This window comes from Cydia pomonella, chromosome 21, assembly GCF_033807575.1.
Source record: "Cydia pomonella isolate Wapato2018A chromosome 21, ilCydPomo1, whole genome shotgun sequence".
In the NCBI taxonomy this organism is placed as follows: domain Eukaryota; kingdom Metazoa; phylum Arthropoda; class Insecta; order Lepidoptera; family Tortricidae; genus Cydia; species Cydia pomonella.
This window is the reverse complement of record NC_084723.1, coordinates 5691562-5706899: the sequence shown is the minus strand read 5'-3', so window position 1 is coordinate 5706899 and position 15338 is coordinate 5691562. Positions and strand designations below refer to the sequence as shown.

The 15338-nt window shown below is 37.3% G+C and overlaps 2 protein-coding genes across 3 annotated transcripts; one reads left to right on the top strand and one right to left on the bottom strand.

The window, feature by feature from the left end:
• Positions 1-7316: 7316 nt before the first annotated feature.
• LOC133529669 (uncharacterized) lies at positions 7317-12661 on the bottom strand. Its single transcript, XM_061867438.1, has 4 exons — positions 12562-12661; positions 8997-9131; positions 7954-8104; positions 7317-7517 (listed from the first exon to the last, which is right to left on the bottom strand). The coding sequence occupies exons 1-4, from the start codon at positions 12643-12645 to the stop codon at positions 7444-7446; spliced, it is 444 nt and encodes a 147-aa protein (XP_061723422.1). The 5' UTR covers positions 12646-12661; the 3' UTR covers positions 7317-7443.
• Positions 12662-12994: 333 nt separating this feature from the next.
• On the top strand, positions 12995-14968 carry LOC133529668 (uncharacterized). 2 transcript variants are annotated; one of them, XM_061867437.1, is made up of 3 exons: positions 12995-13250; positions 13515-13674; positions 13980-14101. In XM_061867437.1, the coding sequence occupies exons 1-3, from the start codon at positions 13121-13123 to the stop codon at positions 14092-14094; spliced, it is 405 nt and encodes a 134-aa protein (XP_061723421.1). In that variant the 5' UTR covers positions 12995-13120; the 3' UTR covers positions 14095-14101. The 2 variants fall into 2 exon arrangements, with proteins under 2 accessions (XP_061723421.1, XP_061723420.1); XM_061867436.1 differs by having other exon boundaries at positions 13515-14968.
• Positions 14969-15338: the final 370 nt, after the last annotated feature.

The window sequence follows — 15338 nt, the reverse complement described above, 5'->3', positions numbered from 1 at the left end:
TATTTAATACTTCTATTAACCTTTTAACTGCGGAGGCTAATATATAAGACATGAAATATTCAACTCATTATGCCGCAGTCTGATAAGCAAGACGAAACTTCGTGTAATTTCATACCGGCGGCGACACTAGCACGCTCGGTAAAAAAATCTAAGCAGTTAAAAATTTAAAACTAAGAAACCTATATTTGGCATGATAATGTTTGATAACCTACCTTTAAATGAAACGGTATATAATACAGATTTCCAGCCATACGAGTCCCCGACAAAATTGCAAGACTTATATCGTCTTGAGGCAAAAGTGTACGGTTACACCCAGTGAAGCTTTATTTGACGCTCATAAGCGCATTGTAATTTTCAATTCAAGTCAATATTTTTATTTCAAATAATACAATCCATATTAGTTTTTAGTACATAGCACAGCAAAACTTATAAATCTATGTTAGTGATATAAACAACAAACAAAAGTTAAAACTAATTAAAAGCGGCGCAAGCCCCAGCACTGCATCAGCACGTTTCGAATACTGTTTGAGCTACACCTACTTAAAAAGTAAACATTAAAAAAGTAGACCGTTTTGTGGAATGCCTTTAGAAATCCCTGACTAACATAACAACTAGAAATATCATCAAATTGTTTTTACTTCGTTTAAAATATGTACAAAGAAATTGTCGCTTCAAACGCCCGTGATATTGACACGTATTCAGGGCCTGTTTTGTATGAATTAAGTTTGAAAGTGTGAGAACTGTGCTTAGTATGTTGGATGTGTACATTTTTTGTTAGCGAAGGCCTTAAATCGGTGAAATATATATCGTTAACGACAGAAATTGATTATGTGAATGTGTGACTGTAATCTTGAAAATTTAAAATCCTAGAACCACAAATCATTTGCTATGGTCGTTATTTATAGCAAACTAAAAGTGGTGTAAAACAATGTGGAGGTCAATAACTGTTGTCTCTTTTTAGATCGAGAATGTGCACAACCGGTCAATTTGTTTGATGATCGGCTCTTACACAAATGTGTTTATTGATTATGATTATATAGAAATGAGAATTTTGTACTGATAGCCTTACCAACACTCTTTATCACGGCACCATTACAATGGTTGTTACAATCAAAGATTTATTCTAAAAGACGTGTAAAATACTGCTAATTATTGTTGTTGTAGGGTAATGATGGCGGCGCTTTTATCGTCTATCGTGTTATACGTCACTCTTGCACTTATGCACTTGTTAGAACGTGACACCCACGTTGACAGACGATAGGACTCCGACCGTCATACACGTTGATCACGGCGCTAGAGTCAGACCAAGATAACTTGGCAGCGATTTTGACAGCCTAGGTGTTATTTTAAATGTCAAACTTCTATGAAATTATGACATTTAATTAACACTTGCACAGACTGGGCTATCAAAATCGCTGCCAACTTAGCTTGGTCTGACTCTACGGTTGTCAAGTGCTAGTGTATTTTTCAAACTTGATGGGTACGCTGACAGGTATATTTTAAATCAATTTTGAGAGATTTGGCGTTTTAGGTTATAAATTATATGGAGGTGACACCCGTCACCTTATTCATCGAGTTTGAAAAATACCATAAGGACAAATAATATACATGCAATGGCAAAAATCACGATTTGTACCCGGTGAGTAAAGTCTAAGACAATTTAGTGCTTAGACAGCTGAGCGGTAACTGTGATCGTCAAAAATGTACGTTCGACAATTCATTGACCATAAAACTATGGAAAGGTAGAGGCTAGGAATAAAATGTCCATATACCAAAAAGTGTCCGACAAAAAACCATAAACAGGTGGCGCTGCAATAGAATACTTGAGAAAAAAATCTAATCATAGACAGCGCACTTCACTCTGTCAATAACGCCTAGGTTCTTAGCTACTCTAGCGCTACTCTGGAGAGATTTGGAACTATTATTTATAGCTGACAGCTGGACACTTGCAACAGTTCTGCCTAAGGAGTTTCTGTTCCTTGCCTCTACCTTCCATACATAAAACTTATGGCACAGTGCAGTGTCTGTTTCGGTAGTCGCACCAGGAGCCAGATCTTTTCTTAGACTACCTCTCTATTACCAATATTATTAACAATATCTCTATGCTAATGGCTTACCAGATTGTGAAGCAAGTTCGATATAGTTTAACTACCTATCGGATATTTTGAAGAAGAAAAAAAGGAATGTTGCATTTTATGGAAGTAGGTACATTTGATAATTAACGACGAGATGTGTTTGTGTACACGCTACAAGTCATGAGAAAGGAGTAATTCAATTTGTGTTATAATTATGTTGTATACATGAATAAGCTAGGGACTATATTTGAAAGGAACATTTACATTTAAAAAGATGTTCTTCTATACGAGTATATTTATATAAGGAGCATTCCATGAAATCGTCTGCCGTTGTCCAGTACAAACACGAATTTTCTAAAGATTTGCAGGTGCAAGAGTTTCCTTTTCTGAGACTAATGGTCAAAAATATGCACAGAAAAACAATCGTCTGCTTTAAACGCCGAAAAAAAGTCGCAACACAGGAAATAAAATGGGTCCACACGGGACAGCCCGTGGAATGCTCCATAAATACAATTAAAAATGTGCTTGTCTGAAGATGATTTGATTGTGTTTATAAGATGACCAATTTATACGTGCGATTAGAATTACGGTCTTTTTATTTGACTTTAGGCGCTTTTATATTTTACATAAAAATAACCTTATGAAAAACAGCGACACCTAGTGGTCGTGTTCGAAAATACTATCATGAAGAAAATACCGAAGAGTTATTGAATGTGGAAGAGGTCTAAGAAAAAAAAAAACGTGCCTCCGAGTCTGATATCCAAACTAGATGGCACTTTACAGCGTCCTATGACTTATGGTAACTACAGGTTGATTCACGAAATCTGGCACGAATGGCATGAACGAAACTTTCATTGTATGAGTGACACCTGTGTCGGTATACAGTCAGAGCCACCATTTAATTAGTTAATGTGATACATCCATAGGTATTTTCATTCATTCATTCATCCCATTCGTGCCGGTGTACTGGTGTGCCGGCGGAAACTCCGCAATCGCGATATTTTAACATATTAAATTTCGGAAACTTAACTTATTTTTCTAAATATTCCTTTTTCAAAATTAAAGTTTCCTTTGTAGCTCGTGAAATTTTCCTTAAATCTCCGAGAACTTTTTAGAAAATCTATAATATAATTTATTTATTTTGGAAAATCTAAATACTCTTTGACTAGTAACTGTCCAGCCGACAGACTATTGACAAAAGTCAATTTGACAACCGCATAATGTACGGGTACGTACAGCGACATCTATTTGAAGTTCAAAAGTTGAGGCACGTTATTTTTGACTTTGACCTTTTCTAATATGAGTAACTCTGCAAATACACTCAAAACAAACTGTGTTATGTTTTATTTTGTATAAAACACTGCAGAATATTGAGTGAAACCGGATCGATTGTCTTCATAAATAGTGCCTTTATCAAGCCTTGTAGTTTAAACATAGATACCGAACAAGCGTAGAAACATTTGTGCCAATATTTTGCTTATCATAGAAGCAGGTACAGTCAAGGTATTAAACATGGACACGGACAAAGCGCCAAAAATATCTATAGACGAGCTTATTAAGATAGTGAGTACATATTTTTAGGACCATGCCCGTGTCGATATTTAACGCATTCAGCGCTAATCGACACGTTGTCGTTATGCCTCTACAGCTCCGCTACAGCTTTTAACAGCAGTGTGCTTCATAAAAAATATGCAATAATAGTATAGGGAGCGTGCATGAACTATACGGCAGCACAGAAGCCGGCTATTCATTGGCGCGAAGCATTATCATTTTTCCAGTTTTAGATTTAAGCCACTAGATGGCAGCACCTGCTTAGAAGCGTGAATTGTATTCTCTTTCGATTCAGTTCACATGATGGCAGACCCTCCACCACGCACGGTCTCTATAATAAAATAGTTCAATGTTGCCTGTACCGTAACAGCCATGTATATATTTAGTGGAAACGTCGACAACCGATCCAGTTTTACTCATATTTGGATAATTCCGCATTTTACAATTTATCATCAGTTCTTACCTGCTCACGCTCACAGTGAGTTACACTCGTGAGTACTGATGTGCCGTCGGAAAGTTTCCTAAATTTCCAATTTTCCTTTTGAATGAAAGTTTTGAAACTTAAGAGAATTTTAATAACAAAACTTCCGTGAGACAGACATATTAAATATATTAAAAGCGTGTCACTCACGTATTTTAAGTCAAAAAATCTCTCGACATGTTTCACTCCGTACCGAGGAGTGTCGTCAGGAGCTTGCGTTGACGGACCAGCGCAAGAAAATAATTTCGAAGAGAAATTTAAAGAATCCGAGAATTTCACCTTGAAACGATGATTATGAATTATTTCGGAATTATCCTGGTTCGATGAACGATTTGATACCCTAACTCATGCGGTAGAACACCTGTTTGTTTATTTGTAAATATAGTCTAAAGTAACGAGAAATCATGTTGTAGTTACTATAAAATTGTGTTATCTTATTGAGAATTTTTTTAAAGGTTTTGTCTATGCTATTGCAGACTTGCTTAGATTGACTTGCCTCGCTTGGAATGCTACAGGTCTTTTATCGTAAACGTGTATAGTAGGATTCTTTTTTGTAAACAAAAGTGAATGACTTCATTTGATGATTGCATCATTCTCGTTTGATAAAGAGAAACTAATCTAATAAGTCGCTGCTCTTGTAATAGTACATTACGATACAAGTGCGAAAAGTAGGAAATTCGCAACGAGTGGCGATAAATTAAAACACTACCGAAGGTAATGCTTAAATCGACACGAGTTACGAATTGACTATTCGCACATGTATCGTACAACATTTTACAGTACATATGGCCCTTTAAATTTTCGATACGGTTAAGTAATGTGCTAATTATCGCACTAGTAAATTCCTTTGTGATCTGTAAAATTTTAAAGAAAAGAAAACCTTATGTATTTTTTTCTGGGTTGCTTTTCAGTTTTCAAAAATCGAGCACATTTCGAAATGTACATGCGCAGAGACGTTATTATATGTACCATTTTTACTGATTGGTTTGTGATTATGATGACGTTATTCGTCAAGATTGAACAAAAATCACAAATATAAAAGATGCCACCAGCCCACGGGCCACCACTTGAATTAGGTAATGTTCTATATAAAGGCTGAGTCGAATGTATTCGTGGATACGGTGGCTTTTGAGATGTAAGAGAGAGTTTTGTTTGCGTTAAGATTGCAAGGGGCCGGGCAGTGTTGCCAGGTCTAATTATGTGCGATATTGAGTCTTATTACCTAAAATATAAGGTCCAAAAGTATCCATATCTGTAGACGTGATTTAGGAAAGGTTTCGAGGCGGATTAAGGAACTAAACTATTCATTGTTTCTTCTACCTTTATTGTCAATAGTATGTTTTTTTGTTCTATTTTTTGTATTTATGCTAAAATTGTTTATGAGAAGAATGCTGCTGTTCCAAATTTTCACCATGTATTTTTCATTCTCATTTGGCATTTAAAGCCTGACTGATGTCCTGTCATGTCGTTTTGACAGTAAATCAAACTGATAATAGGGGATATTACGTAAAACTATGCGTAGGGGGCGTCACTAATACACATAACATTATAACACGAAAATCGAAATCTCGTTATTTGCCTCTCCATCGCTCTTGCGTATTCGAGCGATAGAGGTAGATAATGAAATTTCGAGTTTCGCGGTAGGCCGCTGGAAACAAACCGCCTCGATGAATCAATGTCATAGTGAAAACTTCTCTAAAAATCTGTGTAAGGCATAGTGTATATAAGTTACTCTATGGTTTGCAATATGTGATAGTGCTGCTCTCTGACGGCAGAACATTGCAGTAATATTCCCTATTAACGTTATGCGGTTAAAGTTTTTCTGTCTGACTACAACTAAGTCTAATTTGATTTGATTTAGAATTGAAGTTGAGTGATTATTGTATATTTTGTTAGTTTGGAGTGACGCTGCCGCGCCCCGCGTGTATTATGTAGCTAGATTTACGTTCGATGTTTTTTCTATAGATATTTAATATTCACCATGTATATAGTAGATAGTACAAAAATATTAAATGAAAACTATTTAAAATACACATTGTTTCACTTGCTTCTTTATTGCCTCATTTACCTAAATGTCTAGAAAACGATAACTCTTAAGAGGTATAAGAATATTCGAAATCCTTAAGAACTACCTAGAAGAAAGTAAAATTTATTTCAAAACTCCACTCCACCCAGAAATGATGGCAGGAGATATATATTATATACGCGGTGCGGTACCCTAGGAATATTTTTGCTGCCTACGCGAAAGCTACCAATAGCTATTTGTTGCCCTTTCACGCAAAAAAAAACTAGACAAATTGGAATTAAAATTATTTTTGACTTGAATACAACTTGAATACCAATACGATTTTGCTGTCTATGACTCGAAGGTCTTTTTAGAAAAATTACCTATCCAAAGAGAAAAATATATTCTGTATTTGCTTACTCTGTATGTCAAACTAAAGACGTGATTGACAGATGCATCAATTTTGTAAATAAACATTAATTTTTGAGCAACGAGTATAATAATTAATAATCATGAGATTTCTCTTAGTTTTTCTTGCATACACTGTTCATGTCATGGCAAATAAGAAATCCTCTCAAACAAGTAAACTTATTGGACTCACTAAATAGTATCTTATTGGTAGTTCCTTTGTTGTTCATGCCTATGTAGTATGAGCGGCCAGAGTGCTCACAAATATCTGAACAAAGTCTGGATTATAGTTACATTAAAGCGGTTGTTCAGATTTTTTTGAGCACCTTAGCTGCTCCCATATGATGGCTTCTGTACGGCTGATATCAGTGGTTAGCACAAATTGAATACAAAAATGTTTAAAAACTTTTATATTTTCTCCAGCTTCTGCTATCCTATTGCCGTTGACGCCAATAAGTGTCAGCCTGCCTAAAAACATCGTCCATGTACTAGAGGATTTCCAAATGAGTGCAAAATTCGCGCAAGAGAGATTCCATGAGCTTTCCCTTGATCAGAAAGAGCTGAAGGCAGTCTTAGCTCAGGATTTAAAGGAGATTCTTGCCTATCATATGGTCGGGCATGAATATGCTTTTGGAATATTGAAAAAGGCAGATGACTCTGTTAAGCAGAAGTATCGTATCTTTATGTAAGAGTCCGTGTTATAAAGTTATGTCATATATGTGTAATACTGGAAGTCATTTGTGTGCCTGATACATTTCAAGTTGTTGAAATATTGAAATGTTTAAATAAAAAAATATTCAATAATTTAACGGTTTTAATTTCATTAAGTGAGTAGGTACGTATTTAGATGCCATCGTAGGTAAACATTATAATTACATACAAAAATCCATCCATCCAGCGTGTTGCTGAAATCAATCTTGTAGTCACCATTTCGCTCGCTCCAGTTCAGTTAATTGTATTCTGTAGGTGTTCACTACAGGGAGACACCGAGACAACACTGAAACAATACATGAGTATTCGCTTAATCCTAAATTCGTACTTGGCCGGACACTACCCACAGTAGGTAGGTACCTACCGCGTGAGAGCTATTAGTGGTAAAGTGCTTCACACACCTTACTTAACTACCGCGAACCACATTAGATGTGTTGCCTACCTGCCACACTTACGTACGGATTTACGAGTGCGACAGGGAGGCAACACGTCGAACATGGTTCGCGGTAGGCCCTTAGTAACTGATGATAGGGACACAGCCATGCGTTAGACACGATAGTCGATATCGAGATATCTGCATGGCATTCTACATATTGCTGTTACTGAATTAAGTAAGGTGTGCGTGAAGCGTTTAAGGCGTGCGTCTCCCTGAAGGCTTTCCACGAGCCGTGGCAAAAAGCCTGGACAATGCGAAGATGAATGAATCTTTGCTGGATACCAACCGAAGAGGAACACGATCTCAGTGACAAAGTCGACGGCGATACGTTCCTCATGCTTGAGTCCCAGCAGCATGTCGGCGATGGCAACCGGCACTCCGACCACGATGTAGGCGAGCGTGTACCACACGTAAATCTGCATTAGCGAGCCGTTCTCCTGAAAATAAGATCGTAAAAAGACTCAGTGATATGTTCCATTTTAAAACGTTTTTAACGGCCTCCTTAGTCATCTTGACTACGACCCGGGTTCAAATCCTGGTAAGGGCATTTATTTGTGTGTTCATCATATAATGTTTATTCCCGTGTTATGGATGTTTTCTGTGTATTTAAGTAACATATCTATTATATATATATATATATATATATATATATATATATATCGTAGCCACAAGCGTAGCGTATCTAGTAGCCACAACACAAGCCTCGTTGATTTGTGTAAGATTGTCCCATACTAATAAAAAATAAAATAAAAAATGTCCCTCAGTATTTTGTCATGTCGGACATTTAGCACTCAGTTTTTGTCATGCCTATCAAATATTCTCACGCATGCTCTGGGGTCCAAAGACGAGAGAAGAAGAGAAAAATAAAATACTACGAAGACACATTATAAAACAAACAATAATTTAAGCAAAAGAATAGCGCGCACGACTCGATGTTTGCCTGTTGAGCGTTGCGCGCTGGAAAATGGCCTCTGTGTCGCCATCTGTGTAACACATTTGTAAAGTATGAACATAGAGTAACTTTACAATGACTGAGGCGTATAACAGCGACTCGAAACACCGCAGAGCTGCTACGTGCTCCCGCTCAGCGCAGCAATCAACGTGCGATCGCCATCTGTGTAACACACTTGTAAACTACTATCAAGAAACGTTAACTAACAATAACGGAGGCGTATCTATATCAGCAGTAGATTAGCGACCCGAAACTGCGCGCATGATCAATTGCAGAGTCGCTACGTGCTCCCGCTCAGCGCAGCACTCAACGTGCGACTGTGTCGTCATCTGTGTAACACACGTATTATAAACTACTATGATGATACGTTAACTAACAATGACTGAAGCGTATATCAACAGCAGATTGGCGACGCGAAACAGCGCACGCATGATCAACCGCAGAGCCGCTACGTGCTCCCGCTCAGCGCAGCACTCAGCGCGCGCGAACATTGCCTCTAATTGTGCTGCCATCTACAAAAGGACGATTCTATATTTAAAGTATCTACAGACCTTGCAATAAATCGCATGCGGTTTTATATACATTGCAGACTAAATAGGTTCATCGAATAAAATTGATCGACCAATGTAATTATGTTTAGTATTAGGCATAGCAAGTGTAGGTAATTGGTGTTAACCGTTCTCGTAAATAAATAAATGAATCAAATATCGTATACGATTTGTTGCAAGAGGAGTAGAGGTCTTAAAGTTTTGGTTTTGTAGATTTGCACGACTCCCAGTTCATTTCACGTGAACCATTTAGCGTGAGCGATCGTCTACGTATCAAAACAATATACACCTTAACAAATTGTATTAAAACGGGGTAACATTTTGTATATTCGCTTCAATATTCGCTTCAATTGTTGTTTACTCTGAGAGTACACAAGAAAAAAAAAGAGAAAGAAGAGAGGAGAAGAGTGAAAATGACCTTAAACGTGCACCAAAGGAAGTTGAGCAAATTACCCCCCACTCAGATCTGTAATTCTACTATAGATCGTGTTATTCACGGAGACGCGTGCCTTAACTCGTATGGTCATATTATTAAAGGTTAGATTTGACATATCTGCGCGTCATCATGTATGACACGAACTATAATATGTAATAACAAAAAGCGGCCAAGTGCGAGTCGGACTCGCGCATGAAGGGTTCCGTACCATTTAAGACGTATTAAAAAAAAATCTACTTGCTAGATCTTGTTCAACATTTTACCACTTTGGACACACATTTTACCACTTTGGAACTGTCTCTCGCGCAAACTATTCAGTTTAGAAAAAAATGATGTTAGGAACCTAAATATCATTTTTGAAGACCTATCCATAGATACCCCACACGTATGGGTTTGATGAAAAATTTTTTTTTTAATTTATTGACGTATTAAAAAAAAACTATTCACTAGATCTCGTTCAAACCAATTTTCGGTGGAAGTTTGCATGGCAATGTATATCATATATTCTTTTTAGATTTTTCATTCTGTTATTTTAGAAGTTACGGGGGGGGGGGACACACTTTTTACCACTTTGGAAGTGTCTCTCGCGCAAACTTTTCAGTTTAGAAAAAAATGATATTAGAAACCTCAATATCATTTTTAAAGACCTATCCATAGATACCCCACACGTATGAGTTTGATGAAAAAAGATTTTTTGAGTTTCAGTTCTAAGTATGGGGAACCCCCAAAATTTATTGTTTTTTTTCTATTTTTGTGTGAACATCATAATGCGGTTCATAGAATACATCTACTTACCAAGTTTGAACAGTATAGCTTTTATAGTTTCGGAAAAAAGTGGCTGTGACAGAATCGGACAGACAGACGGACATGACGAATCTATAAGGGTTCCGTTTTTTGCCATTTGGCTACGGAACCCTAAAAATGCAAAAGATTGTGTTTGTTTCTGCATTATGACGGAAAATAGTACATTGTGCAACGAGGGGGGTAAGTGTAACTTTGGAAGCGAGGGTGGTAATTCCCGACAGCCGCAGGGAATTAAAGACCCGAGTTTGCAATATGTTTACCCCCGGAGTGAGACACAATGTTTTTCATCACACTTGCGAAGAAAAAACTAAATTATAAACGAAATAATTCTTAAATACGGTGACATTTCAAACATTCGTCCGCCATTTTGTAATTTCTTGACAGGTTAGGTATCGAAGGCAGAGACCTATTCGGCATTCAGCCACGATTGAAAATTATGTAAAAATATTTTAAACGGCTGTTAAATTAATAAAATTAAATAATTTTAAACATAAACAAAAATATTAAATTATAAACGATTATAAAGTAAAACTCATTTATGGTACTTGGTTTGTATGAATAAGTGTTACAATAAGCTATAACTCCCTAGCGAGTTATAGGTTTTTTTCACAATCCATAACTCCCGCAGGAACAAAATAGTACACCTGCATGAAATAAGATCTTTTTCGAGCAAGTGTGATGAAAACGGTTAAATACCCTAGTTGAAAGATATGTTTACATTGCATTGTTCGCCTTATTATAAAGGTGCAAAAGTGCAAACATATTTTTGACATCGACTGTATTGTGATGATGATGATTGTGAATTGTACAGGTGCATCATAATATATATCTTCAACGCAGCTGGCCAATTTTATTGTCAGAGCAAGTTCGGCCTGGCCAGCCACATTAGGGCTCATGCTACACAACGTCCGTAATGTTTACTTATTTAAAGTCACCGTCATGACAACGATGAGGAGGACTACATATAATATATATCTTAAACTTATGTCGACCGGAAAGATAAATTGTCATCATCATCATCCGTCTTCTAGCTGTTTTAGGGCACAGCGACTGCTTTCTACCGCTGAGTGTCGCTGCTGCTAGCGCACCTCTCAGGTGACTGACGTAGTCAACCTTAGCAGCGAATGTGCGGCCACACTCGCAGCCGGTCAGCAGGTCAGCACCCCTCCGCCGTAATTATATGTGATGGCCATAGGTGGTCTGGCCTTTAGCTCGTCGCGCTTAGCATCGTTCTGTACGTCTCTTGACTTCGAATTCACGCACCTGCGTCTGCACAATATGCCTCTACTGTGGACGTTCACCAGCTAGAGTGTAGAGTCTCCCATGTTGTTGGCTCTATATGTGCTATAAATTGTAATAGTCTGACTGTTACAGGAGCAGGTTATGGACCATCGGACTTTACATTTGACTGTGCCACAACAAGAGCTAGCCACACTTCTCCCAACTTTAAGTCCTGGGCAGCTATAGTTATGTGATGAAATTGCTCTAAGAATGTAAGCGTGGCCAAGATACCAAAATCGTTAACGCTCCGTAGCGAAAGAAACGCACCTCTCACTGTCGCACTAATATGGAAGAATGATAGAGAGAGAAGACTACGCTACGCTACGGAACGTTAACAATTGGCACATTGGCTACGGGGGCTGGAGGCAAAGTACCTTAAAACCTTATATTAGCATATTTTACTTAAAGAAAATATTCTTTTAATTTAAAAAGAAACCAAACTACATTCAAAGGTTTTTTACTATTCGCTTGTTAAAAATATTCTTGTGTACTAAATTTTCGATTTTATAGATATTTTGTACGGCAGACGAGTGTAAGCCGTGTTCCTTGGATACATTTTAACATTAACTGTATCGACTTGTGGAATAGAATAGCGAAATTTTATTTTTTGGAATTATAATCGGTTCGATTCCCGGGGGAGACCAGCGAATTTTTTTTTAATGCAATTTTGTTTCTTTTTAAAAATAAAAGAATGTTTCATTTAAATGAGGTAATTTAAGGTTTAAAAGCAATTTCCTTCCAGTGCCCATTCATTTATTCCGCACTGTAATGTTAAGACACGTTTCGGGCATCATAGGGAAGTTAGAAACATTCCCACAACCAAAACCTTGGGGAATAACTTTTTTTTTCAAAGGAAAATATGTAAATACAAACCAAACAAAGAAGAGATATGATTATCAAAGAGGTTTTCAATTGCAGAATATATTCCTCTTCCGCGATCCAGAAAAGCCCGGACATATCCTTCAAAAATTTCATTATTCAATGATTTAATTTAAGGAATTATTTATTATTTGAATCATGCCGCAGGTGAGCCTAGTGGGTAAATCTTTGACAATAATTGACATTGACAAAATTGAGGCAAAACTTCAGCTAATTTTGGTCCAAATAAGACTAGATTCGATTAGATAAAAATAAATAAATTCATTTATTAATAATTATTCAATTTTATTTTATTGAATAATATTGCATGCACCTGATGCATTCTAGGGCAATATTTATCATTTGGAATCTTATATCATTGAACTATCATTACTTTCTAATAATAACTCAATGTATCGAATGAAAAAAAAATAACGTGCTGTCCTAATGCTGTCGCGATATATTGCAGATCGAAATAAGAACGTATGATTGACAATGATATGTCGTAATTATTTTTGAGTGACACATTTCATGTCCGCTGATAGAGGAAATTCAAGTGTTGAAATACAAGGCGATGGATAGGACCATGTTATACGTTTGTCAAGCAATTGTGGTTCTACAAGCTCTGGTGACGATTGGTTCTGCTGATCTTATGGTGGAAAGGTTGGATACAGTGCCTTTGGACGACGTAGCTGATACTGATGGTATGTGTTTGTGTGGAAAATTTGATTGTGATCTGTAACTTACTTTATTGCCGTAAAGTTCATTATATCTGCAATGCAGTGCTGCCCCTGCGTGACATGACACGGGCAAAGGCAGCATCCGGTGTACCCCTTATATTTCATTAAGTGTCCTCTACAATCTCTACATGTTCACGCACGCCTCCTAAAGTTTCGGAACTCCATTGTTCCGTGATGGGAAAGACTTATAATATAGCATGTGGGTAGACTTTGTTGTTATTATTTCAGATTCTAAGGATAACATCCCACATGCTACGCCAACTCAAGAAGAAGCAGCCTCCATGCCCGAAAGCATGGCGCATGCGATGCAAGAATTCATGGCAGCTGCAGATTTGGGACAAAAGATGGCACAAGACGGCGTCCATACTCAAGAGGAAACCGAGAAACAGTACGTAAAGATGACTCAGTTGTTAGAAGAGATGCTTGACTACATGTACAGCGCCAACAACGCTTACAGCTTCCTCCAAGCTAAAGGCCTTGATACTATAATCGTACCAAATATGCATATCACCTTCTCGCAATTAAGAACTTCACTACTCCAGTTATTAAAAGCTCTCTTCGATATAGCACCAACCACGACAGTTACTGTCATCCCTGACACCATTCTAGATAAATTAGTCGACATATATGAACAAGACGATGATCTTGACATCAAAACTCACGCTATAGAACTATTATCAGTCTGGCTTCCAGGAAACCCTCAAGCCCAAACGCGCGTGATGAAGATGAGAGGGCTCCTACCGTTTTACAAACAACTGGCAAAATTGGATCCACTGCTGACAAGATTAACGTTAGAACTTTTCAATAAGATTTTGAACGAGCATATCTCCGCGAGAAATAAAAAACTGCAGAAAAATAAAGCTGATTATAAGACTTTTCAGATGTATCAGCAGATTGGTTTGATTGAGCGCTTATCTACGCCAATGTTGTGTAATGGTTTGCTAAAAATATTCGAGGCAGTATTTCCTACTAGTTCGCCACACAAGGATTATAAGGATATGTTACCGCCCATGTTAAAGCTGCTTCAAGTTATAAAACCACACTGTGCTAGAGTGTACAACGGCAGGCCTAAGGTTGAAACACTGATTAACCAAGTGTTAGAGCAGGTACAAGAACCAAGTACTCGGGAAGACCTGGAAAAACAGATGATAAATGTTACAGAAGTCATAGAGAGCTTGACCGAATTTGCACAGTTAGTGAAACTGAGAGAGCACACCGAACTTTGAAGCAGTTTTGTTTGGTGAGTCGAGAGTTTGATATATTTTAGTTAGATTTTCCTGGATGCGTGATTAGCAGAACTCTAGCTGGGTTTCCAAAAACAGTAGGTACGTAAGTGTTAAAAGCACATCATGGTTTCTATTCTTAAAGTGGAACCACGATGTGCATTTCTTTCTACTCGCTTACATAACAAAATTGAATCTTTATCGAAGTATTAGCATACCGTAACTTAATTCTTAATGTTAATTAATTAAAAATATAGATTAACTAACATCGTCTTACTATTTTTTATAAGTCTAATCTAATCAGTTTTTTTAATCTTTTATACGTTGAACGTGGCAAGAAAGCGTAAAGCCTGGCCACTTGCTTTGGATGCTTGAGAGTATCGAAATACCATAGCGTTTATTACATCTACATGGATGGTTGCCGGACACTTTTTCTAGATGGTAGACTGGCTTCATTACAAATAACCGGCCAAGAGCATTTCGGGCCACGCTCAGTGTAGGGTTCCGTAGTTACTCTTCCGTCACAATAAGCTAAACTGGAGCTTAAAGTATAGTAAATTGTTAACCAAGGGATGAATCGGTACCTTTCACGCGAGTTAAACAAATTTGCATAATCAGTACCTAATTAGGTAAAGTAAGTCTTTTTACTATGAAGGGGGAACTTTTTGCGATAACTCAAAAACAGCTAAACTGATCATGTCCGCTATAGTTTTCATTTAATGTCTTTCTTAAGCTCTACTTCCACGATATTTTTCATAATTTTTGGACCTATGGTTCAAAAGTTAGAGGGGGGGGGGGGGGCATAGATATAAGAAGTAAGGAGATTTAT

Coding starts and splice junctions, on each gene's coding strand:
- LOC133529669 (XM_061867438.1), bottom strand. CDS start 12,645: ATGTCCGGGCTTTTCTGGATCGCGGAAGAGGAATATATTCTGCAATTG. Junction 9,132..12,561: donor TCATATCTCTTCTTTGTTTG/GTTTGTATTTAC, acceptor GTCCTTTTGTAG/ATGGCAGCACAATTAGAGGC. Junction 7,518..7,953: donor TGAGATCGTGTTCCTCTTCG/GTTGGTATCCAG, acceptor GTATTGTTTCAG/TGTTGTCTCGGTGTCTCCCT.
- LOC133529668 (XM_061867436.1), top strand. CDS start 13,121: ATGGATAGGACCATGTTATACGTTTGTCAAGCAATTGTGGTTCTACAA. Junction 13,251..13,514: donor CGACGTAGCTGATACTGATG/GTATGTGTTTGT, acceptor TTATTATTTCAG/ATTCTAAGGATAACATCCCA.